Source organism: Olea europaea, chromosome 12 (assembly GCF_002742605.1).
Source record: "Olea europaea var. sylvestris chromosome 12, O_europaea_v1, whole genome shotgun sequence".
NCBI classification, from domain to species: Eukaryota; Viridiplantae; Streptophyta; class Magnoliopsida; order Lamiales; family Oleaceae; genus Olea; species Olea europaea.
The window spans coordinates 4,257,848-4,285,281 of NC_036248.1; the positions used below are offsets into that span (position 1 = coordinate 4,257,848).

Consider the following 27,434-nt stretch of genomic DNA (forward strand, 5'->3'; position numbering starts at 1 on the left):
TTAGTCTCTAAAATATCCAAAAGAGTTAACATAAGAATATATATACACATGAACACTTGTGTGGGGGTAACGAAAGGCCAAATGTTATAATGTCATTTAGATTTCCTGCCACTAAGCCATAGAACAATACTTGATTTAGTAAGCAATCAGCCCTATAAAGCTTCACCAACCTTAGATCAGTGCTGCGTTTGGTCAGAAAGAAGTGGACTTCTTCACCTGGTCGATATACACCGTCAGCTCATTCTTAGGGATCACCTGAATATAGCGTTCTCAGAAAATCCCTCAGTTTCTTCAGTTACTCTTTCAAAAGTAGTTTGCAAAAGCCCAAGGAAAGTTGACGGACCTAAAAGTGGGACCGCAAATTCTATATATCCCTTCACGCTGCACTTGGCATTAATTCTGTATTTGTCCGAATCCTTACTTCAGTCTCAGAGCTGCTACGTTGCTTAAATTCACCCATGGATGTTTTTGTTTCCAGACGAGGAAAAGAGGAGTTACTTAGAGCGACTATCTTATTCATATCTGATACTTCTGATGATGGATCAGTACTAGAGAGAATGCGTTTAAGCTGAGAATTTTGACGGATAATTCGGCCCTTGTTCCAACCAGGGAAACAAAAGGTTGATGATACACTATCCTTCAGCAAAGAATAGGCAGCCTTTGCAACAGGAAAATCTCGTGTTATTGAGCTCTTCTCCATCTGTAACCGTCTGCTTGACACAGAAGAATAATGTCATTAAGGAGAAGTTATTACAGAAAACAGAAATTTTAGTGACGCAAAAAGTACCCTTTTTTTTTTTTTTTTTTAATGACAGTAAATCCGCAGCTGCTGTCCTTCGAGCGCACACTGGGTAAACTCTCTGGCTGATGCAATAACTTGCAAACCACGTCAGCCTGGTAAGATTCACTAGGCAAGTACGGTACGACAGGCTCGATCGAGAAAATATTGGTAGGGGGAATTGAACTCCTAACCAAAATCTTTCGCGCTCACCCACTTTATCAACTCGACCACCCCATGAGGAGCCCCAAAAAGTAACTTTTAAGCTTAGCAAACACACTCACACATCATAAAAAAACCCAATTGTAACCCGCCTTAACGCCTGCCTCAAAGTAAGGCTTTTTTTGCACTGATAGTGAGGCAGTTTTTGGAGGCTTATGTCATAGTTGTGTGAGGCACATGCCTCAAGGCTTGTGGCCCAAAAAACATGAAAATTTTGATTGACAATTTTGACAATAGTCACTACCCCCTAAAACATAAAAAATTGTGTTCATCATAGACACACTTTGGGAATAGTCCACTGCCCCCACCAACTAAAAAAATAGTTTCTTTATAAATATTTCTTTTGTTTGTTTGCACACTTAAATTGTTATTCTAGTAATTTTTTTTTTTAATGATGTATTATGAGCTTATTTTGCATTTCAATAATTCTTTTACAATTTTTTGGTTTCCAGGATTATGTCTCACCTCACGAAGGAAAAAGCCTCAATACTGATTATGCCTTATTAGACATTGCACATGTACAAATTAGGGAGTCGTGTAAATCCTCATAATTTGCAACGAGTAAACCATAAATAAGACATCCCAAAATGAGGGCACAACCGTCCACATTCATCAGGATTCAACTCTCTAATCCTTTACAAACCAGTAACTGGAGCACAAGTACATTAGACGTAGTTCCAATAGATAGAATCTAAGAGCACACCTCTTCCCTGACCACTCCCAGAAAGATGAACATACTAGATTACGAAAAGAGAAAACAAAACTGAAGAGGATACTGTTAACTAAGGAAAAAACTTACACCACGACGACAGTCACCAGCTGAGGAAGATCCTCCCTGTTTATTAACATCTCTTGCGTATTATTCAGCCAGTCTAATATTGCTGTGCATGCACCACCGGGCCACATCCTATACAATGAACATTAAACCCAGGAAGCACGTTATGAATATTGCGGCACCAACATAAATAATCTATATTTCACTTTTTTTTATCCTCTGAAGAAAGAAAGTCAATTGTAAAACCATTAATACCTGTGAACATCCACAGACAATTACGATATAGTTCAGGAAATAGACCCTCTTTGTTGCTTCATTCAGCACTCTTGCAGCCCTTTTCCTCTGACCCAGCCACCAAAGTGCTTCTAGAAGTGTACTGTAGAACCTCATCCCCAAGCTGCAGCCCTTGGAATTGAGTTTGTTGAAGACATACTCTACCATCTGCTAGTTACTGGCATCATCGAAATCTCCCGTGATCATCTGTCCAATAACCTGGTGAATATTGGATACCCTGTTTGTAAGCATCTCATTTAATAATTCATTGGCCTTGTCCCGTCTGAAAATAAGAAATTCGAGATTTTAAAAAAAAAAAATTGACAAAAAGAGATGAAAAGTACTATCCCGTTGTATTTATTACTCAGAGAATTTCAATGAAATAGTGCTTCAAAGCATAAAAAACAATACAAAACAATTTAAAACCCTACAAAACTTCAACTCAGAGCTAGGTTCAACAAGTATTACCACGGCAGAAACATTCACAAACTCAACTCATTCACTGAAGTTCTAATTTTTCAACAGATCCATTAAGAATATATACTAGGAAATGAGGACAGTATCCTTTTGACAGGTCAGTAAGGTTTAATTGACTTTGCATCACAAAGAGGACAAACCCATATACAAACTTGTAGAAAGCCTAATAAAATATCAAGAAAACATGCACCGAGAAGTTATCTTGGTTTGCAGTATATAAGAGAGGGATAAATTATGAATATTTGAAAGAAAATATTGTGTTAGTTCTTCTGATTCAGTTAATAGGATAACTAAAGATAACACAATATTAATACAAATACACTACTAAAAAATAGCTTTTCACCTACGGAAAATAAAAACGGATTATTCGTTGGTAAAAGTAATTCACTTTTAGCTACGATAATTAGCAACGAATTTTCCGTTGGTAAAGATGATATCTCTTTACCAATCGATATTACATGCCTAATGTAACAGTTTAACATTTGGATCTTCCTCCAACGGATATTTCGTAGGTGATATACCGAATATTACCAATGGATTGCATCCGTTGGTAATTAGAAACGGATTATCCGTTGCTAAAAGTAATTCACTTTTAACTACAATAATCAGCAACGGATTTTTCGTTGGTAAAGATGATATCTCTTTACTAACGGATATTCCGTGTCTAATATAACCGTTTAACATTTTTGACCTTTTACCTACGGATATTCTGTTGGTAATTAGAAACGGATTATCCGTTAGTAAAAATGATATCTCTTTACCAACGGATATTCCGTGCCTAATATAACCGTTTAATATTTTGATCTTTCAGCAACGAATATTCCTTTGGTAATTAGAAATGGATTATTCGTTGGTAAAAATAATTCACTTATCCCACATCGGAAGTTTACAACAATATCTTTGTAGTTGCCCTCTATAAATTTTTGGTCCAATAAGGAGTTAAATAATATTTTGGCCTTTCAATTCAGTTGGCTAAAAATTTAAAAAAATATATAATTATTAAATAATAATAATAATAAATAAATAAATAAATAAATAAATAAATAAATAATTTTTTTACCATACGATTATTTACAACATTTATTTTTACCAATTGTAATCGTAGACATTTATCAATAGAAAGTTGGTTTGTATTGGTTAAGACTTTTACCAACGGAAATTTCGTTGGTAAAAGATTTACACTTTATCCGTTGGTAATATATTTACTCTTTACCTACGGCACGATCTATTGGTAACTATCAGCGACCCTCAAATTACCAACGGATTTGTGGTTTCAAATATTCAATTGGTGAAAATTATTAGCAATGGATATTGAGGCTTTAGGAACAGAAAATCCGTGCCTGAAGCTCTATTTTTTAGTAGTGATGTGCATTTTAAAAATGAATGAATAATCTAACAACAGCCAATTGAAGTCTGACCTGTCAGTCTTTGCATATACAGCGAGCATCATACAGTAGCACATGACACTGGGCTGTATACCCAGCTCCTTAATTTCCCGAAACTGCTCCTCAAAAAAGACTTGCAAAGCAGTATACGCTCAAGACTGCCTCAAGGGTATAATCATCGGGAGAACATCTCGACTTTTCCATGTCAACATAAGCTTTGATGGCCTGTTTAAATTGTCCTCCCTGCCTATATCCTTCGATCAAACCATTAAATGAATCGCTATTGGGTGGAAACCCAACTCACCCATCCTATACAAGATTGCTTCAGTTTCTTTGTAAGGACCCCCTTTAGCAAACATATGAATCATAGAATTAAAAGTCTCAATTGTTGGCCTGCTGCCAACCTCATTCATTGTAGTAAAAGAAAGAACAGCCTCCTCATGCAGTGCTTGTTGGGAATCTATTTAACGTGCGCAGCGAAAATTAAAACAAATTTTGATTCCCACCAAGATTTATCTGTGTTTAAATTGAAATTGGGATAAAAACTGTACATTTTACAAGATCTGCAAACTTCTTTGCTTTTCCCTTGTTCCAGCAGCTTTGATCTGCCACCCACAGCTGTCCAATTGTCCAGCATCCAACGATGATCCACACAGAGAACAGATTGCAGCTACAAGGGTTTTTTCCTCTTGTGCTAGCAAAAAAAATCATGAGAAAACTATATGGATTGAAAACCCTAGACATGTATTTATATAAGCCCAAACAGACCTGGTCCGGTCCAATATTTAATTAATCCATTTAATTAAATTCGGTCCGTTAATTAATTAATCCAATTAATTAATTCAGGCCTATAAATAACCAACCAAATTAATTAATTTATCCAACGATTGTTAAATTAATTAATTGACAAATTGCAATCTTTCAATTCTCTTTTGTGTGCGACCCATCAGATTCCCGATCACGATACCCAACGACGTGAAATATTATTTTGATCTAATCAAAATTGATAAATTAAAACACCCTTTTAATTTATTACCAATTCACACTTGCCGTCCCAAATTGACATCTAGCAATGTGTCAGGGTAATATATGTGACGGGGAATATCATGTACCATGAAACTATAATCTCTTCGTCAATATGATCCGATCAATTACGAGATATGGAAGTATGTCAATCCCGAATATCAATTATATATTTCACTCCACTAATTAAGTCAATATAAGTCGAAAACTCCTTTTCGACTTATGAGTATACCTTAGCCAAGGATTTCGTTATCGACTTAATTGAATGAAACGCATATCATAATCTCCTACTATGTAAGAGTGACGAATCATCTATTGATCATTCACAATCTTCATACGATTCTTGACATACCGGAACGATGTCGTATTAGCGGCCCTTGGCAGAGTAACATCCAACACCGTCAAAGCATAAGTGTCCTCATATAAGATATTATGACGACCCCAAGTCAAATAACCAATCCCACTACCGAACATAAGAATTTAACCACTGATACTCAGATAGTTATCTATGTGGAATCTCTCGATGGGTCTCCAATGTTTTGTTCTATAACAAAATATCCACGTGTTCATTTAAGTATCACCACACTTTAGTTTATGAGATCAGCTACTTATTTCACAAGTAAGAAATGCCACATGTGATGGTTTATCCGTAATAACGATATCTGTATCTCGTTATTACTTACAACCACGAACGATTTAAGATTCAATCATATGTAATTTATATCTCACAATCACAACTCTTTGTGATTAACAAATCACGAAGATTTGAATCTACGGATTCTATTATTTAATTTAATTGTCTATTAAATAATAGATCTGCCATTAAACTGCATTAATTATATATTAAGAATATTTATATCCAAGGTTGATTAGACCTAGGACATAACACTTACAAACTCCCACTTGCATTAGATCCAATTACTTATGTATCCAATATCATAAGAGTCTACGTGACGATCATGTCTATACTGTGACAACTCTTTGTCAATGGATCTGCAATTAATTGTGAGAATTCGTTCTTCTCTTCACGTCATTTCTATACATTATCTCTTTGATGAGATTATATCGCCTTAATACATGTTAGGATCATTGATGAGACCTTAGTTCCTTCGCTTTCGCGGTGGCTCTATGTTTATCACAATGCAATGACATGTGATCAACAATATTAATAACTACTCAAGTTCATTATTAAACATCTTGATCCACATTGCAACTCTTTGCTGCTTCTAAAGCAATCGTGTATTATGTTTCTGCCAATGAACCAACGGTTGTTTCACGTTTGGAACTATTCCAACACACCGCTTAAAAGTAATTCATTTTCTCAATATAAAATCTTCCCAAGACTTTATCTATGCTGATTGGGATGAATTAAGCAATCTTCTAGATCTATCTCTATAGATCAAGTTGTTTCTCCCATACATGAATAAATCCTTTGACAACCATTATTTCCGATTGAAGAATAGGGATGTCGTTTTCTACAATACTAGAAATGCGACAATGCTCCCACTATCTTCTTACAAACACACAATTCGTCTTCATATTTGATAAAATCAACATTTTGATTTTCTTATCAAATCGAAGATTTCAGCTCCAAGAGACTTGTTTTAACCCATAGTCACGGTATGCAACTATTGTAACCAAAATATGAGATTTCAGCAAAGTTATAGGAGAAAAGTTTCACCAAGGTCAACACTTAACCTTTGCCACTAGCCTTGCTTCGTATGTATGGATATTCCCATCCATGTCGATATTTTTCTTGTAAACCATTTACAACATATGGGTTTTATCCCATCAAAAGGGTCGACTAAGGTCCAAGCCTTGTTTTCATACATTTGTTCATCTCAAGTTTCATGGCCTCTAGCCATCTCTTTTAAGTCAACACTTGACTTTATTTTTGTGCAATTAGTAGGTTCATCATCCTGGATCAGTAATACCTGATTAGTAATTGTGAATTCGCACCTTCTTCAAGGTCGAATGATCCTACTAGATTTAAATGGAGCTGTCATGTTCTCAAAAGTCTCTATTTCCTGATCAAGAGTATGTCCCAGATCAGATATGGGATCAAACTTGGATTCATCTACTTGGCTAACTAAATCTGTGGACTCTTGAACTCTTTCATGTTCTATTTTGCTCCCACTATCCTTCCATAGAGTAAACATTTTCTCTAAGAAGATAAGATTTCGTGAGACGAAGACTTTCATCATGATAATAGAATTTATATTCAAATATCTGCTTTAAATATTCCACAAATATGTACTTATTGGATTTAGACTCAAATATATCCGATTCAATGTGCTTCAAATAAGTGTTACAGTCCCAAACTTTCATATGAGATAAATTGGGACTATTGCCTTTCCATAACTCGTATGGAGTTCTGTTAACCAACTTAGATGTCATATGATTTAGTATGTTGCACAATGCAATCAATGCATGACCCCAAAACAATTTTGGAAGATTTGCATAGCTTGTTATTAATCGCATTATATCTAATAGTTAACGATTCCTCATTTTAGATACATCACTATACTGCAGTGTATATGGAGGAGTCCACTTCAAGAGAATCTCATTCTCTCTTAGATAATCTAAATTTTATCTTTAAGATATTCCCATTCGATCGAATCTTAATGAGAGAGTATCTTTACTTATTTGTTTCTCTACTTCTAGTTTGAATCCTTTGAACTTTTCAAGAGTTTCATATTTGAATTTCATCAAGTGTACATGATCATTGATGAAATAAGAGAAACATTACCTGACATCAATTGACATGAGTCCATATGCATTACTATGCATTAGACCAGTAATTATGCTGACCTTTCTTCTTTTCAAGTAAAAGAAGATTTGATCATTGTGCTAGACATGCATAATTTGTACTTATTAAAATCAATTAATCCCAAGTATACATCTTTATGTAACTTTAGAATTGCATTTCATCTATATGACAAAATCTACCATGCCATATTTAGGTAATAATTAGATTATCACTTTTATACCTCTTAACTTCTATATTCATTATAAAATGCTTAGTATTAAAGAATATATACGTCGTTTTGTAATTTATCATAACCGTTAGGATCTTTATCAAGATAAACAAGAACAACAACTGTCCTTAACATTAAAATAGTTCATGTCCCAACATGAAATTCATTTAATATTCCAGTTATAGTAGGTACAAAGCAACATTCCTCTAATTTCAATACTAAGCCAAAAGGCAACGGCAAGAAGTATGCTCCTATAGGTAATGCGGCAACCTTTGCTCATCTTCAACGTGTAGATTAACTTCTCCCTCTTGTAGTGGTATACTTCCATTTAGTTTCTCCATATCTAGTACCAAATACCTAAGAAACAAATGAAGTAGACGTAAGCCTTGCAATATTTCTTCCAATGACCTTTCATTCTATAATAAAGATAAGGGCTATTAGATTTGGTATTGTCCTTTGCTCAGACTGTCTTAATCATATTGAATGCTTTCTTAAAGCCCCTTTATATTTCCTCTTAACACTCTTAGAGGAATCAATGATTTGCCCACTACCAATTTTAATAAAGGGCTTAACAGTCCTAAGCATGTTAAGCAACTTAATGGGTATGCATTCGAGCTAATTCATATCATAATTAATAATTAGTATGAATAACTCTATGACAGAGATTGCAGAGCTAAGTCAATACTTAGTTCGTAGTTAATGATTGAACTCAACTGAGACACTTCTCATGTCAATCATCTTCAGTACATGAGGATTGACTGAAGATTTTTTTGTCACTTTGCATCGGTATAGTTTTTTGGAAGTCTCCTATCCTTCCACACATGATTATTATCATATAACTCTTTGAAATGAAAAATCATGTTGTTGACACACAAAAGTGTAGTCTAAATCGAATAGCCCAAGGAATGAAACCCAATTAGGGAATCCCCAAATCAAATAGCCCAAAGAATGAAGCCCAACTGGGCAATTCAGGATAAATGCCCAAATAGGATTATTAATGAATGCAGTGGAAGCCCACGAATGCGGTAACACCATCGCCCAAACTTGCAAGAAGCTCAAGATCTGAGCGAATGAAGTGTCTTGCAGTCGCCCAGAGTTATGACCCTGTTCTCGCCCAAACCTTTGAATCGTCCAGGATCTTAGCAAATATAAGATGTTATGGTTATCCAAAAGTGCAGTTATCGAAGCAGTTATTGAGTAATCTTATCACGTTCCACGATTCAAGGAGTTCAGTTGAAGACGGTTGAACGACAAAGAGTAGTGGCAGCAGTTAGAGACGGCAGTTCCACAATAAGTTGGCCACCATGAAAAAAGTGAACAGTTATAAAGTAATTAAGCAGTTTCTAAGCGGTTGATTACGAAGAAATCATCAAGGGAATTAAAAGGAAGAGAAGACATAGAGCAAAGGACTTCGAATCAAACATTCTCAAATAGAGAATATGTAATTTCAATTTCTTAGTTTAGACTTAAACATTTCTTTTCAGTACTCGTGTGCTTGCGCCCCTTGGAGGCATTCTGTTTAAGTTCCAATTGTAAAGTTATCGCCAATAAAACACCCATTTTTGGGACTTTGTCTCAAGAGGTTTATTCCTTACACAATCGTCTGATCCCTTCTTAATTGTTAGCGACTACCCGCGTGAAAAGATTTGGCACGCCCAGTGGGACATTGGTGTTTGGTGTTGAAGATACAAAAGGTGAAATAATATGCCTCAGAAATCATATAAGGAAACAGCAAGTCAGGGAGGAGTCCAGTCTGTGATCGAGCGATATGAGGAGCAGCATAGCTCTCCACGAATAGATGGACAGAATCAGAGCAATCATAGTCGTTACGAATCAATGACAGAGTTGAGTCCTCGAACCATGCGTGCATTACTCAGAGAACTCACACAAGATGTTGTTGAACAGGTAAATCTACGAAATATTCATAATATGGAAAGATTTACTCAGAATGGGAATGCACATTATGACAACATGGCCAAACAACTGAATACTTTGAACGAAAAAATGAATAAGTTAGTAGGCCAAATTTGTCAACCAGTTGTGCCTCTTGCAAACCACTTTCAAACTAGGACAATTGTGGGGCATAATCCCCCACTCCTAAGTTTAAATCAAGGGGTAGAACCACCTTTTGATCCCTCTACTTCAAACCAGGGGGGTGGTGTAATACCAAATCAGAATAGTCGCATTGGTACATCTAACTTGGGGGGGTAACCTAAATGTAAGAGATAATGTCCTATATAATGGGCAGAATACCCCACGTGTTAATGATGGAATAAATATTCAGGCTAATGGTAACAATGGCCCAAATCATGGCAACTTTGTTGCCAACCAAGGATCAAACATCAGGCCTCAAGCAAATCAACCGGTCAACCAATCTATAGGAATTCCATATGACCCCAACATCATGTTGAGAAATCAGATTATGGAAATCGTACAGGACCAGATGACTTTTGGAGTACGTCCTGTCATTAGGCCGACTTACACAAAGCCATATCCTGATTGGGTAGACCAAGCATATCCATGGCCTAGAGGGTATAAAGTGCCAGAATTCTCACTGTTTATCGGTTTAGGAGAGGTGTCTACTCTATAACACATAGGGCGATTCACACTGCAAAGTGGTGACGTAACTGATTACCATAAAATGAGGTTGTTCCCTAGTTCATTAACAGGAGTAGCCTTCTCCTGGTTCATCAATTTGCCAGCAAACTCTGTTCAAATATGGCAACAATTGGAGCAATTGTTCCACGCTCAGTTTTATAAGACTGAGTCTGAAGTTACTTTGGCCGATTTGACGAATCTACGTCAAATGCCAAACGACTGGATAGAAGGTTTCCTTCAAAAGTTTAAGACAGCAAGAAGTAAATATTTTGTACCTTTGCCCGAAAAGGAGTTTGTCAAAATTGCTTAAGGTTGTCTAAGCTTTGATTTGAAGAAGAAGTTCCAGGACAAGGAATTTCCTGATCTTTTCCAATTGGGCGCGAACGTGATTAGGTATGCACGATTAATAAAAGAAGAAGAGCAAATGAAAAATTCTAGCAAGGGGACTTATTATAGAGACCCAAATTTTGATGTTCATACCATTAATGACGAGTATTACGATCAAACCGAAATGTGTTTGGCCGAATTAGTTAAAGGAGACACGTATACTTGTCCTATAATGGCTAAGCCTAGGCCGTCGGGCAAGGATGAGCCTCTAAAAGATGAAAACATAAAGGCTAGAACGTTCTCGTTCGATGTAACCAAAGCTGACCTTATATTTGATAAATTATATAAGGATAAGCAGATAAAGCTGAGCGATAAGTATGAATTGCCAAGACCTGAACAAGTTAAGGGTAAAAAATATTGTAAGTGGCATAATGCATGGTTACATTTGACTAACAGCTGTTTGGTTTTTCGCCATGTGTTACAGGATGCCATTGAATTAGGATGAATTACGTTTGAGGATAAGAGGAAGATGGCAGTGGATGAAAATCATTTTCCACAGCCACTTGGAGTGAACATGGTAACGTCTGGTTTCAAAAATAAGTTGCCAAAATTCAAGTTGGTTATAAATGATGGAGAAGAAGACCCTGGACCACATCCCAGCGTCTTTGAGCGTATCAAAGGGAAGGAGCCCAAAAAGGACGAAGACGTCCTATGTGCAAGATGCAAAGAAGAAGTGAGTGCAAATGCAGAGAAACCAGGGATATGGCAGCATCACCATCGTCCTAGTTTTTTCCCAAACGCTCAGCCTGGTAGAGGACGGGGTACATCGTTCTATAAGGGACCGCCTTTTGAGAGGCAGTTCAGGCCAGTAAATAATTGAAGAACATTCAGACCGTAATCTCGCCAACCAAATGTATGACATTCGTTCCAGTATAAGGCTGGAAGGGATCACGATACCTTTCAATGAGATGACTAGGACCCAACAAAGGCATTTTCAACGAAACTATGGGCGAATGATGAGGCAACAATAGGGAATGCTACGTCCTAAGGCATCTAGGCTACTCGAGGCAGCCAATCAAAATTTTCTCAAAGACAGTGAAGAGACTGGTACAGGCGAACCTATGGAAGAATTGCCAGAGACTTCTTCTGGGAGGTCGAAGTTTGAGTGAGACAGAAGGGATGGAGAAGATCCAGATCAGCCCCTTACTATTCAGTTTGGTACGTTACCTCCTGTCGTGGCTAATAACTATTTACTAGTCAATGAGTTTAAGAATAAAGGGAAGAAAGAAGAAGAAAAGGAGGATAACGAAGAGGAAGCATGCATGCTGGAATATGAAGAAGGCCAAACTTTGTGAGAGGCCTACAATGGTGAAGAAGATGATGGTATGACAGACATCGAAGAGGAAATTGATCTGGAAGCAGAAAGGAGAAGAAGAGGAGTATCGTATCGAGAGGGAGTTCGTGAAGTAGACTTATTGGGAGAACCATCTGGGCGTTCTTTCGATTATGACGTGTTGTACGGGACGCCCAAAAGGAAGAAGAGAGTCCCTCGCTCTGAAAAGTATGGATCACCTCCAAAAATAATGCCTCCTCCCACAGGTTGGGTAAACGAAGAAGAAGCATTAGAAAACAGTAAAAATGAAATTCAGGAGACAGGGGCTCAGTGCGATATGTTGCACGTTGACTTATCACAAAAGGGTAACTCGACAGAGGACAAGCAGGAAGTGGAAATAGATGCTGTCGAAAAGGTTATTTTTAAGCGACCAGCCATGAAATTGACCAAACACTTGAGGCCATTGTACGTTAAAGCTCTAGTTAACGGTATACCTGTAGCAAAAGTGCTTGTCGATAATGGAGCAACTATAAACACCATTCCATCTAGGATGATGAGGAAATTCGGAAAGACAGAAAGTGATATGATCCCAACGGAAGTCATCCTAACAAGTTTCAATAGAGGAGCAACTTCAGCTAAAGGGGTTATGCTATTGGACATAACTATAGGAACAACTACTAGGACCACAGTCTTCTTTGTAATAAATGGTCCCACTAGTTACAATGTGTTATTAGGAAGAGATTGGATACACGAAAGTCGCTGTATACCCTCATCGCTCTATCAATGCCTAGTTTTTTGGAATGACAAGGGCGAAGTAGAGGTGGTGCAGACCGATCATAGGCCTTTCGTCGCAGAAGCAAACTCGATGGAAAGATTCATGTACGAAGGAAATTATGGACCTGTCAGAGTAGTCCAAGATAGAGAAGAAACTCAGATTGTTGCGCAGAGTGAAGAGCCGTTTTCGGTGGATGCACTCACTAAATGTTCAGTCAAATGAGGCCAAACATAGTGGCCCTAGAGGAGCCAGTAATTGGCAAAAGAGTAATCAAGGAGTTTTGGATAAGTTCTAAGCAACAAAGGCAAATGGTCGATATTCAGGCCTTCAAAGCCAAATTAATGGCTTTTAATAAAGAACGTAAGGACAAGGTGAACGAAGAAGAAGCCTTGGGAGCATTAAGAGACAAATTAGCAGTATTCGAGTTAGAACAAAGTGTTGGCTGAGTAGTCAATAAGGTGGATTGTTTAGAAGAAAAAGTGCCTACAAGGGAACTGGACGACGAAGTGATAAGGATCGCCAAGCCTGGATACGCTCAAGCACAAGACCCCCTGATTAAAGTGAATATTGGCAATGAAGGAGAAGATCACCCAACGTTCATCAGCCAAATGCTCGATCAAGAGGTTAGTGATAAATTAATCACTTTATTAAAGGAGTATAAAGATTGTTTTGCTTAGGAATATGAACATATGCCTGGTTTAGATAGAGATTTGGTGGAACATAGATTACCAACCAAGCCTAATTTTAAACCTCATAGGCAACCTCCTAGGCGTTTCGTTCCTAATGTACTCCCTGAAATTAAGGAAGAGATAGAGCGATTATTAAAAGCAGGCTTTATTAGAACGGCCAAATATGTTGAATGGTTGTCCAATATCGTGCCAGTATTAAAAAAGAATGGTAAACTAAGGGTGTGCATAGACTTTAGGAAACTAAATATAGCCACACCTAAAGATGAATATCCAATGCACACGGTAGATTCTTTAGTAGACTCGACTGTCGGACATGTAATGTATTCCTTCATGGATGGATATTCAGGATACAATCAAATTTATATAGCTGAGGAAGATATACACAAAACTGCCTTTAGATGCCCTGCGTCTCTAGGATGTTTTGAATGGGCGGTTATGCCTTTCGGCTTTCCTTCATGGATGGGCATGGAGCAACTTATCAAAGGGCGATGAACCTGATTTTTCATGATATGATAGGCAAGTTTGTTGAGGTGTATGTAGATGATATAGTCGTCAAATCCATTAAAGAAGAGGACCATTTTGAACAACTGAGATGTTCATTTGAGCGAATGAAGCAATATAAACTAAAATTGAATATCTTGAAATGTGCATTTGGTGTTAATGCAGGAAACTTCCTTGGTTTCTTAGTACACAAAAGGGGGATTGAACTTGATAAAAATAAAGCGAAGACCATTTTAGAGGTCAAACCACCTAGCAACAAAAAAAAATTGCAAAGGTTTCTAGGCCAAGTAAACTTTTAAGACGCTTTATTTCTAATTGTGCAGGGCAAACTAAAGCTTTTTCGCCGCTTTTAAAGTTGAAAAATCAGGACGAATTCGTCTGGAAAGAAGAGCATCAAAAGGCTTTCGAAAACCTAAAGACATATTTATCAAGTCCACCAGTGTTGGTATCACCAATCCAGGGACGGCCAATAAAAGTGCATGTATCGGCTGAAAAAGAATCAATTGCTGGAATGGTCGCGCAAGAAGACCAATTTGGTGAAGAAAGGGCGATTTACTACTTGAGTAGACGGTTAACAAAATGTGAATGTAATTACTCTGCCATTGAAAAATTATGTCTTGCATTGTATTTCACATGTAAAAAATTAAGGGCTTATTTACGGCCCGTAACCGTTTATTTGATTTCCAAAGTTAATTTGGTTAAGTATATGTTCTCTCGCCCTATTTTACATCAAAGGGTAGGCCTTTGGACGTTAGCATTATCAAAATTCGAAATACAATACATACCCCAAAAGGCAATCAAAAATCAGGCTTTGGCTAATTTTCTGGCCGATCATCCATGCCTTGACATGCCTGAAGAAATTGACTTAGAAATCAATTTGTTCGAATTAAAACCTTGGATTTTGTATTTCGATGGGTCAAAAACCTCTAAAGGTGCAGGAGTAGGAGTAGCATTGATAAATCTTTTAGGGATTTGCTACAAATTCGCATTCACTTTGGATAGAATGTGCATCAACAATCAAGTCGAATATGAAGCCTTAATCGTGGGCTTAGAATTAATGATAGATATGGAAGTAAAGAATGTGATCGTTAGAGGTGATTCTCAATTGGTAATTCACGAATTGATTGGTGATTTTAAGTGCCAAAGTGATTCCATTATAAATCTATAAGAAATCGCCCAAGAGTTGTTGGAAGAATTCGACCAAGTAGAGCTTCAATGCGTTAATATGATATATAATGACGTGGCAAATGAGTTGGCCCAGATGGCCTCAGGGTACTCGAAGGTTTTAAATTGGGAGTCTACTTATGAGTATGGAACAATATTGCCCGTGGTCCAAAGAAGGGCGAGAACGATCGAAATTCATTACATACAAGATGGAGATGCAATAGATTGGAGGGCATAGATTAAAAGGTTCCTTAAAGAACCTAATAAAGGAAATAGTAAAAAAATGAAGTTGCGTTTGTTAAACTATACACTGATAGATGAATAGTTGTTTAAGAAATGCTCTGATGGTATATTGCTAAAATGTGTAAGTTTGCAAGAAATCAGAACGATCATGGCTGAAGTGCATGAAGGGATATGTAGAGCTCATCAAGCTGGCCAAAGGATGAGATGGTTAATTATTAGGAATGGATATTTTTGGCCAAAGATGGGAGAATCATGCGTTCAGTATGCAAAGAGTTGTCTAGCATGCCAAAAGCATGGTCCAATACAAAGGGCGCCAGCATGAGAGATGGCACCTATTATCAAACCTTGGCCGTTTAAGGGTTGGGCGATAGACTTGATGGGGAGGATTTATCCCCCATCGTCCAAGCAACATGCCTTTGTTATAGTTGCAACTGATTATTTCACTAAGTGGGTAGAAGCGATACCTTTAAAGGAGATCACCCAAAAAAATGTCATAGAATTTATCCGTGATCATATTATTTATAGATTTGGAATTCCACAAACTTTGATGGTAGATCACGGAACTTCCTTAAATGGAGATCAAGCGAATGAATTCTTGAGCGAGTTTGGAGTTAAATTAGTAAACTCCACACCATATTACGCTCAATCCAACGGACAAGCAGAATCTTCTAATAAGATTCTAAAAAATATCATAAGGAAAATGATAGATGAAAATGCCAGAAATTGGCACGAATGTCTTAACAAGGCCTTATCGGTTTATAGGACGTCGCCTCGGTCAAGTACCAAAATTACTCCTTTCCAACTTACTTATGGACAGGAAGCCGTTTTCCCTATGGAAATCAATGTGCAATCGATCAAGTGTGTTTGCAACATAAGTTAAGTGGTGATGAGTATACCGAATTACTAGTTCAAAACTTATTGGAGTTGGACGAATTAAAGTTGGACGTCTTAGATAGATTGCAAGTTCAAAAATGAAGGATGGCTAAGTTTTATAATAAAAAAGTTAAAGCCAAGTCGTTAAGCCTGGGCGAATTGGTTTGGAAAACAATACTCCCTTTGGATAGCAAAGATCCAAAGTGTGGCAAGTGGTCGCCCAATTGGGAAAGACCATATAAAGTAAATAGTCTGTTGCCTAATGGAGCCTATCATTTGGAAGATTTAGATGGCACCAAGCACATGAGGTTCATTAATGGTAAATATTTGAAAAAATATGTTCCTTCCTTATGGGAAAGTGAACAAATAAAAGTATAATCAAATCGCGTTGAACGATCGTAAATAAAAAAGGGTCAGGGCGAAATACGCTCAAATAAATTCCTTTGTTATCAAACGTTCATTACAAAGTTGCAAAATACAAAATACTAAATGCTCTATAAGTTACAATTGAGAGCAAACTAATCTCTAGGTCGATCGCCAAGTAAGAGGGTGAACTGACCTTGATTGCTATCCTGATCGCACTGCTGCAAAGGCAAGCAGAGAAGCCGAGAAGAACTCTCAGCAAGCATAAGGGAAGAAGAAGCACCCTCACATTGCCTTCCTAAATGCATCGCTGCAATAACGGGCAAGGAGGTTGAGAAACACTCTCAGCAAGCAATGTGGCTTTCAGGCATCCTAAAAAATTGTCTTCCATCATCGAACTCCTTGTAAGGAACATGGAGACGATGGGAAGAACTTCGCTGGCCAAAGAATATTTCCTATATCTCCCATACCAAAGGTGACATAAAAAAAGATGGCAAAATGGGCGGATCAAATGATCCATTTCCATGGAAGACGAAGGTTTTGGATCGATTGTCAAAATGCCAAACAATGACAGCAAACTGGTTTTGAAGAAGAGAATGGAAATGAAAATGACAACTGTGGAATATAAGTGCATTTATAGGGGCGTGAAGGTGAAGAGACAGAATATGAACAGCCACATTCGTGCCTAGTAACTGGAATCAAATGATCCGAAGTCTTGGGAAAAGAGACAGAAATACCAAGAGAAAATGTGCATGAATCTTAGCATAAAGCAGTTAAATGCTTGGGGGGTTGACGATTAAAGACGACGTCAATAAATACACAAGAAGACAAATTAATCGTTCATTAATGATAATGGCTGCTGGTACGTTCGAAATTACCAATGGACATCAGTACGAGGTTACAAGGGGAAAGTTAATATGAAGTTACAAAAAGAAAAGTTAAGGCATTATATGTCTTAATTACAATTCGCCTCAGACCGAACGAATTCTTTCCCTAAGTCTCCCCCAATCCTCGCTCTGCCGAGAAGAAGTGATATCCAATTCATCTACAAAATCATCATCAACTTCCAGCTTCTTGTACTGCTCGACCAAAGACTTGGTTCGCTCAATTCCTTGGGAGGCATTATGTTTTTTAGCAGCCATTTTCGCCTTGCAGTCGTCCATCCTTGCTTGAAACTCCTTCATCTGTGCAGCCAAACTGGTCATCAAAGAGTCTTCAATCATAACTTCGGAAGAGATTTCTTTCAATTCGTCCTCAGCTTTGTTGATCTCTAGAAGTAAAGACTCTCTTTCAGATACAGCGCGAAGATATTGAGTAAGATATTGAGTACTCTTGGCCTTCAGTTCAACATTTTTGGCCAGTAAGGAGAGAATCTTGGAATGGACAACTTTCAACGTCGCTTTAAAATCAGCAGAAAGATTGAGCGATGGAAGTGTCAGTGCTAGCGCCAACTTCGCGCTCAAATGCTCAAACTTATCCTTATGTTTGGCAGCACTAGCCTGACCGATGTCCATATCCATAAAGGACACATGCTCAAATATCGACTTCTTGAGGAACTTCATATCTTCGTTTGAAGAAGCAGAAGGACGACCAGTTGAAGCAGGGCAAGACGTCTTGACTTGCCCCTAGGAAGTGAACAAGTCCTGGATGGAACGCACAATCTTATCAGCATCCTGCAAAGAAAATTGCCAACATTGAAGGTTTTCACTACAATAAACAAAGTGGAAGTAAAAGTGAAGCAAAGATTACCTCATCAGCAATCTTGGGAGGTGGCATATCCCCAGCCAAATCTACCACCTATGGCTCCACCACTTGTGAGGACTTCCACTTGTCTGGGCAAGAAGACTTTGCCACAATGGGCAAATCCATAGGAGCATCTGCAGAACTCAAAAAGCAACAAATCAAAAACCAATAGCACAAGCAAAGGTAAAACATCAAAAAATGTATTACCTTCTGGTTCGACGTTTGGGGGGCTGACGCCCTGGGAAGAAGGTGACTCATCCATTGGTTGTGATGAGGATTCCGGGACTGAAGGTTTTTCTTTAAATGTAGTCCCTTCATCAGCTGGTTTGGACGAAGCAGCCTCAGTAGAGGATGATGAAGCAGGAGCTGCCAATACCAAAGCTTTCAAAGGAGAGGCTGAACTTTTCTGAGAAATCCAAATAAACCATCAGCACATAGAAAAGTTTCAAGTATAGAAATGTATGCTTGTGAGTAAACTAATTTAATTACCTTTCTCCTGACGATGAGAGGAGTGTCATCATCATCATCATCATACTCCAAAATGGGAGATGCTGAGGCTGGCCGTTTGCGGCTTGGGGCACTCTTAGCTGCAGTGGGCTTGGCAGGAAGAGAAGTAGATGGATGAACAGACTGTTTAGCACGAGCAGGGGAGGAAGGACTCTTAATGGACACAGGAGTGAGCGAAATAGGAGAAGTGGAAGAAATGTTTGGCTGATCCAGTAAATGGAAAGCACGATTGGCATCAGTTGCAAACAATCTGCGCTTCACTGATAACCAGAGTCGTTCAAAAAGGGGGATGGATGGCATGGCTAGGATTGAAGGGGGCTAATGAAAAGTTACTCGTCAAAAGAATATTGCGAGCATCTATAGCTTCTGCCTCTGCCTTATTAATGGTGTGGAAGCGATCTATCAAATTTCTAGAATAACAGGGGGAAACAGGCCAAGTTTGGCCAAAACCAAGTTGACGAGCAAAAAATTGGGGAGCATATATTTTAACCCTAGCTTTGGCATTGGTTCCAGGCAAAATATCATGGAGCAACTCCCCCCGGTTAAAAAGTGAACCCAAACGAGCAGAGAGGTGCTCGCACTGTCCAGGGTGGATGGGGGTTGCACATAATCTGGAGTCAAAAGGGGAGGAAAAGGAAAGAAAGAAGGAATTGAATCCAAAGTATAGAAGAATGAAAAACATGTCCCTTCTGGACATATTTACAGGGCTTGGTGGGTCTATAGCTAGCCCATAGCAGCTAGCAGAATGAAGGGACAAGGATAGAACACCAAGTGATGGAAAATAAGCTCTCAACCACATTTGAGTAAACCAAAGAGGCCCACTGCCAGTGGGAGATGCACCATTCTTCAATTAGAATTGAAGAGAAGCCATGCCTCTATAGAGGGCAGCCAAAAAGAAAGAACACAAATTCAAAGGCCTACCACGCGCCAATTCGTGCGCTATGGGTAAATAGCTCATAGAAGGCTTCATGCTTGGCGCACACAGAATATATTTACAAAGCCAAATCTGAAAAAAGGCCACACGCTCAGCATGGGAAGGCTCAGCGCTCGAGTGATTATAACAGCTTTGCAGGCTTGAATAGGACTCGGTGAGTTTTCTGTCAAATTTTGGGGCGACACCAGAAATCAAAATACCAGGGAAAATGGTATCGCCCAAAGGTGGCAGATTTACTAGGGCCCCAACATCCCTTAAAGTAATGGACATGGGATCAAGAGGGAAAACAAAAGTATTATATTCAGAAGACCAAAAACTTAAACCTATAGGAAAAAGTGCTGGGTCAAAAATTGGGGGTTGAAGAGAGATTTCTAATAAATCAGAAATCCTAGCACTATCGAAAATTACCTTGGTAGGACCATGGCCCACAAGACGAGCATGCCATCTACGAAAAACAACATCAGATTTAGGTCAAGTGCGAATACCTCTTTCGCGAAGCGGCCTCAGCGGCAAAGAGTTTAGAAACGGAGGGCCTTGAGTAGAAGGGAACAACTGGCCCACCGCCACTTGTTCGACGACCTCGGCGTTGTTGAATGAAGGACCTAGATAGAACTCATTGAGTTCGGCATTGGCTGGTGCAAGGAAGTTCGGAGTTATATATGGCTGAGTGAGGATTTTCTGGAAGTCTTCGAAATTGAAAGAGTCACCAGATTGGGTTTGTGAAGTAGCCATTGGGCACAAAATAAAGTATTGTTGAAGTTTGCTTGAGAAACGTAGCAGAGAAGCAAGAAGATGAACAGTAATATTACGAGAGAGAAGCGCGAAACAATGAGGCGTGATTTAGTGGTGCAATGAAATGGCGTGTATTTGGGGGTTATAAGGGTTTGCAACGTCGCGCCTTTTCAGGCTATGGAAGAAAATAATGATTGAAATTCTTGGGAATTTCAAATGTTGTTGGGAAACACAAAGTAAATATGGCAAAGATTAATAATTGGTATTAATTCTGCCATATTGGGGGGTAATTGTTGACACACTAAAAGTGCAGTCCAAATCGAATAGCCCAAGGAATGAAACCCAATTAGGGAATCCCCAAATCAAATAGCCTAAAGAATGAAGCCCAACTGGGCAATTCAGGATAAAGGCCCAAATAGGGTTATTAATGAATGCAGTGGAAGCCCATGAATACGGTAACACCATCGCCCAAACTTGCAAGACGCCCAAGATCTGAGCGAATGAAGTGCCTTGCAGTCGTCCAGAGTTATGACCCTGTTCTCGCACAAACCTTCGAATCGCCCAGGATCTTAGCAAATATAAGATGTTATGGTTATCCAAAAGTGCAGTTATCGAAGCAGTTATTGAGTAATCTTATCACGTTCCACGATTCAAGGAGTTCAGTTGAAGACGATTGAACGACAAAGAGTAGTGACAGCAATTAGAGACGGCAGTTCCACGATAAGTTGGCCACCATGAAGAAAGTGGACAGTTATAAAGCAATTAAGCAGTTTCTAAGCGGTTGATTACGAAAAAATCATCAAAGGAATATAAAAGGAAGAGAAGACATAGAGCAAAGGACCCCGAATCAAACACTCTCAAACAGAGAATATGTAATTTCAATTTCTTAGTTTAGACTAAAACATTTCTTTTCAGTACTCGTGTGCTTCGCCCCTTGGAGGCATTCTGTTTAAGTTTCAATTGTAAAGTTATCGCCAATAAAACACCCCTTTTTGGGACTTTGTCTCAAGAGGTTTGTTCTTTACACAATAGTCTGATCCCTTTTTAATTGTTAGCGACTACCCGCGAGAAACACATGTGTTAGCATCTATACTCTCATGTTACTTCTGTAACTCAGGTGACATAGTTGCAAGTATCACATACGTTGCAGTACTATTGTCATCACTGCGTTTATTATAGCATCCACCTCTTTCTTGATCGAATCATCAGCAGATGTCTCTAGAAAGGACTACTCAAGGACATAATCGATTTTCTCATGCTTGAGAACAATTCTCAAATTGCAGTGCCAATCATGAAAATTCAGTTTGGTTGTTGACATCCAGTATGCCATTCACAACATATGGTTACTCAAGATTCAATATAAATGTAAATGACGAAAAGAAAAAGAATAATATATAAAATGCATCAATTAATTTAACATGGATTTTTATTAAATTAATTATACTCCCACTGTTTAACTAAAATTTATGACCCTCTTACATAAATTTATGGAGTTCATACTTGACTCCCAGTGGGCTGAGATCCCATCTATTATATTAAGACCTTGAGTGTACTCAACAAGTTTTAATATAACATTTGGGAAGATACTATTATCAATTGTATCTCCATACAACTCCCAGATCATTAAGCTGACAATTCTTTATCTTCACACATCATATGTGTTAGCTTAACATACTTCTAAAATTTATCTCCTTGAGTGTACTCAACAAAAGATAAATTTTAGTTAAGTCAAACCCGTCATTCAGAAATATCAAATATTTCATAGTCTCAAACATATCCCTAATAGACCAGCCTTGAGTGTACTTAACAAGTTGAGATGATTTGGGACTCTGATTTTTTCACTATAATAATGGAAGGCGATTAAAAATGTGACTTAATATTTCACTATATTTTATGTGACTTAAAAATGTGACTTATATATATATATATATATATATATATAATAGTGTGGACAATTATGGACTTTTACTATCTAGTATTCCCGAGCCATAAGGAAGACTAGTTGGTCAATTTATAGGGGGTATAGCATTGAACGGTATCAATGCACAATCTCCATGGTCTCCTCCTCTTCTTGTTTCTTCAATTAGTCCAGCTGCAACCTATACCTATACTAGTTGGCACACAGGCCTAAATGAAATTGGACTTGCAGGGCCATAGTAATAATAATAATAACAGACTCGCAGGTTCAAAATGATTATGAGCTCGCAGACTCATAATAATAACAATAATAATGGGCTCTCCAGCCCAAAACACGACAAAAATAAAATTAACCATTAACACATCCACATGGTCGAATCCATAATCGTCCACTAGTAATACATTTATCACATAAATATATGCCTATATAATATCTAATATTATATGCAAATATGTTTCAAGTTTCTAGCAATTAAGGTCGCCTAAACTCTTTTAGACAAAAGGATCGGAACAATTAAATAATTAATTAATCATATTAATCAATTATTTTAATTAGTGAGCATATTTAATTAAAATCAGATTTTAATTAAATATCGAACTAGAGTCCAACTCTAACTCCAAGATTTTAAGGCGAATTTATTTAATTAAAATCAAATTTTAATTAAACAACATATTAGAGTCAAGACAATTTAATTAAAATCAAATTTTAATTAAACGTCAAATTAGAATCCAATTCTAATATCTAGTTTATATTCGGGTGAATAATTAATTAAAATCAAATTTTAATTAAGTATTAAATTAGAGACCAATTCCAATTGAAATTGAATTGATATTTTAAATTAGGGTAATATTCCTAAATAAAATAAAATTCAATTTGGGGTCAAAGTTTAATATTTAAGTTAAAATCTAATTTTAACGAAAATATAAAAGTCGTCAATTTTAAATTAAATTTTAATTCCGGGTCAAAATTAAAATTATGGGTCAAACCCGTTTGAAATTCAAATTTAAAACCATTTAAAATTTAAATTCAAAACCCCCTTTTTAAAATTGCATATTGACCCTAGTTTAAAATTTCCAACAGGGCCCCTTCATTTCATAAATTTCGGAACAGGTCCTTTTTCATAAATTGCAGACTTGACCCCCTTATATCATATTGCAGCAAGGGGCGTGCAATTTCCTAAATTACAACTGAAGCCCACGCCTCCAACTCTTCCTCACCCGACTTTGAAAACCTTAGAGTCCTAATATTTTTTTTTTTCTTACCTCTTCTCTTGGCCGGCGCAGCCCTAATTACCCGGCAAGCTTGCCGCCTAAAGACGGTGGGCTCTTGCTAGCCGCCCTTGCTGTTGCAGTGCGGGCGCCAGCGGCGCATTGCCGTTGCCCCAGTGCCGCCATCCGCTGCCACCTCTTTTTTTTTTTTTTGAATCAGATTTCAAAAATATAAAATTAAATTTCCACTTAATTGCTAGAAACAAGAAAAAGAAATAACAATTAACATTTGACTGTTCAACAATACAAATCAATTTCTAACAAATACAAAGGAGGCTCTGATATCATTATTAGGAATCTACTTAACGTGCACAGCGAAAATTAAAATAAATTTTGATTCCCACCAGAATTCATCATTGTGTTTAAATAGAAATTGGGATAAAAACTGTACCCTTTATAAGATCTACAAACTTCTTTGCTTTTCCCTTGTTCCAGCAGCTTTGATCTGCCACCCACACCTGTCCAATTGTACAGTCTCCAACGTTGATCCATACAGAGAACAGATTGCAGCTACCAGGATTTTCTCCTCTTGTACTAGAAAGAAAAATTACGAGAAAACTATATGGATTGAAAACCCTAGGCATGTATTTATTTAAGCCCAAACGGGCCTGGCCTAGTCTGGTCCGATTCAATATTTAATTAATTCATTTAATTAAATCCCGTCCGTGAATTAATTAATCCAATTAATTAATTCGAGCTTATAAACAACCAACCCAATTAATTAATTTATCCAACAATTGTTAAATTAATTAATTGACAAATTGCAATCTTCCAATTCTCTTTTGTGTACGACCCATCAGGTTCCCGATCACGATACCTAACGACGTGAAATATTATTTTGATCTAATCAAAATTGATAAATTAAAACACCCTTTTAATTTATCACCAATTCACACTCGTCATCCCAGATTGACACCTAGCAATGTGTTAGGGCAATACATGTGACGGGGAATGTCATGTGGTATGACAAAATCAAACTTGTTCGTTTACCGTGAAATTATAATCCATTCGTCAATATGATCCGATCAATTACAAGATATGAAAGTGTGTCAATCCCGAATATCAATCATATGTTTCACTTCACTATTAAGTCAATGTAAGTTGAAAACTCCTTTTCGACTTATGAGTACACCTTAGCCAAGGATTTCGTTATCGACTTAATTGAATGAAACGCAAATTATAATCTCCTACTATCTAAGAGTGACGAATCCTTTATTGATCATTCACAATCTTTATATGATTCTTGACATACCCGAACAATCTCGTATTAACGGCTTTTGACAGAGCAACATCCAACACTATCAAAGTATGACTGTCCTCATATAAGATATTATGCCGACCTCAAGTCAAATGACTAATCTCACTATCGAATATTAGAGATTAACCACTGACACTCAGATAGTTATCCACGTGGAATCTCTCGATGGGTCTCCAATGTTTTGTTCTATAACAAAATATCCACGTGTTCATTTAAGTGTCAATACACTTTAGTTTTTGAGATCAACTACTTACTTCACAAGTAAGAAATGCCACACATGATGGTTTATCCGTTATAACGATATCCACATCTCGTTATTACTTATGACTACGAACGGTTTAAGATTCAATCATATGTAATTTATATCTCACAATCACAACTCCTTGTGATTAACAACTTACGAAAATTTGAATCTACGGATTCTATTATTTAATTTAATTATCTATTAAATAATAGATCTGTCATTAAACTGCATTAATTATATATTAAGAATATTTATGTCCAAGGTTGATTGGACCTAGGACATAACACTTACAGTGCTGCTTGACCATAGGACTCAATCATCCCAGTATATGCCTTGGAACTCGGAACCAATCCTCTCATTCATATGAAGCAGAATTCTTTTCACATCCTCGTGAAGCCCTCCCTTTCCACATGCAAAAATCAATCCCTCACAAGTCTTCATATTTGGCCCAACATTCTCTTCTACCATGTCATGGAACAAAGTCACCACCTCCTTGAAATAGCCTCCTTCACAGAACACCTCTATGAGTATATTATAGGTATTAGTGGCCGGCTCCATGTTACTAACCTTCATCTCAAGAAAAAGCTCCCTCATATTGTCATATATCCCATTCCACCTGAACAAATTCAACAAAATACTATATGTCCCTGCATTCGGCAAACATCCTGCTGCCTGCATTTGCCTAAACACCCCCATCGCCTCCTTTATCTTTCCTGAATGTGCATATGCCTCCAACAACACATTGTAACACATAATCTCTGGCAAATTCCCTCTTGCTTCCATCTCCTTGAGTAACTCTGAAACCTTCTCCAATTGCCTCAACTTCCCAAAGGTCTCCACCAAATAACTATACGTAGTAATATCAGGTAAAACTCCACTCTTATTCATTATCTTAAACACCATCTCAGCCTCACCCCCCAAACCTCTACTTGCGCATACGCTCAACAGTGTATTATATGTAACCAAGTCTGGCTGAATTCCTTCAAGCCGCATTTCTGCAAACAAACTCAACAAATCTTCCCACGAATAACCACCTCTTGAGCACGAATTAATAACAGTGTTATAAGTTAAAATGTTCAGAATAATCCTTTCATTTTTTATCTTATCAAGTAACTCTAGTGCAGTCTCGTACTGGCCGTTGCGGCCATAGGCATTAATAATCGCAGTGTATGGAAGTATAGTCCGAGGGATAGAACAAAGATTTCGGCGGATTTATACAAGAGGCCTTCGCGGCCAAGGATGCCAATGATAAGAGAGTATATATGCTCATTCGGCTTGCATTAGACCTGGCACTGCATATGCTTAAAAAGTCGAAAGGAGCGCTGCCAGTCGCTCCAGTGGGCGAATTCCCTGAAAACATGCGAAAAATTGGTCAGAGACAGCTTGTTCTTGAAGGTGTCAAGACATCCGGCAATGCTGCCGAGGGGCGGGAGGCTAGAAAGCTTGTTGATTAATGTCTCAACATCGTAGGTGTACTTGCCCATTTCCAATGTCACACTTGGGATGCCCAAAATGAGTTCTTTGGTCTTGGCCTTGGAAACTATGGAGAGGCGATAGAGGTGGGGTTGGTGGTGGAGGAGGGTAGAGAGAAAGGAGAGGAAGTGGGGAGTGTAGGTGGAGGAGGGGACGAGGATAGAAGAAAGACAATGATGGTCAGTGATGAATCTAGGATTTTGAGTCAGCACGGGTGACCGTCGATCATAATAAAATATTAATAGCTCGTTGGATGTCCTATTTTTACAAAAAAAAAAAAACTTTTTAAAATAGTGATTTAATGAAGAATGTGTGGTTAAAAATAAGTGCAAGTTTTGAATTGTGTAACGTATGATTAAACATAAGAGATAGAAAAATGCATTCTGAAATAAATAGGAATCAAACAAGGTCCAAAATTTAAATACAATAATTTATTTTGTTGAAATTGAACATATATAATTTTGTTATAAAAAGTAAAATGTACTCACCAAATGATATTTTTGCTAAGTTTTGTATAGTTCAAAGGAAGAGCACATGTTTCAATCTTTATAATTACATTAAAATCGCTAAAATCTAACAT

General features: G+C 37.6%; 1 protein-coding gene across 1 annotated transcript; it reads right to left on the reverse strand.

Moving 5' to 3' along the window:
* On the reverse strand, positions 1–27,434 carry LOC111406456 (pentatricopeptide repeat-containing protein At1g74850, chloroplastic). The gene is given in 13 exon segments (XM_023035879.1): positions 1–710; positions 1,800–1,907; positions 2,031–2,049; positions 2,052–2,078; positions 2,081–2,331; positions 3,944–4,036; positions 4,038–4,209; positions 4,212–4,347; positions 18,335–18,341; positions 25,673–25,738; positions 25,740–26,577; positions 26,580–27,112; positions 27,343–27,434. Coding segments are annotated over 13 exon segments (2,676 nt in total). The 3' UTR covers positions 1–376.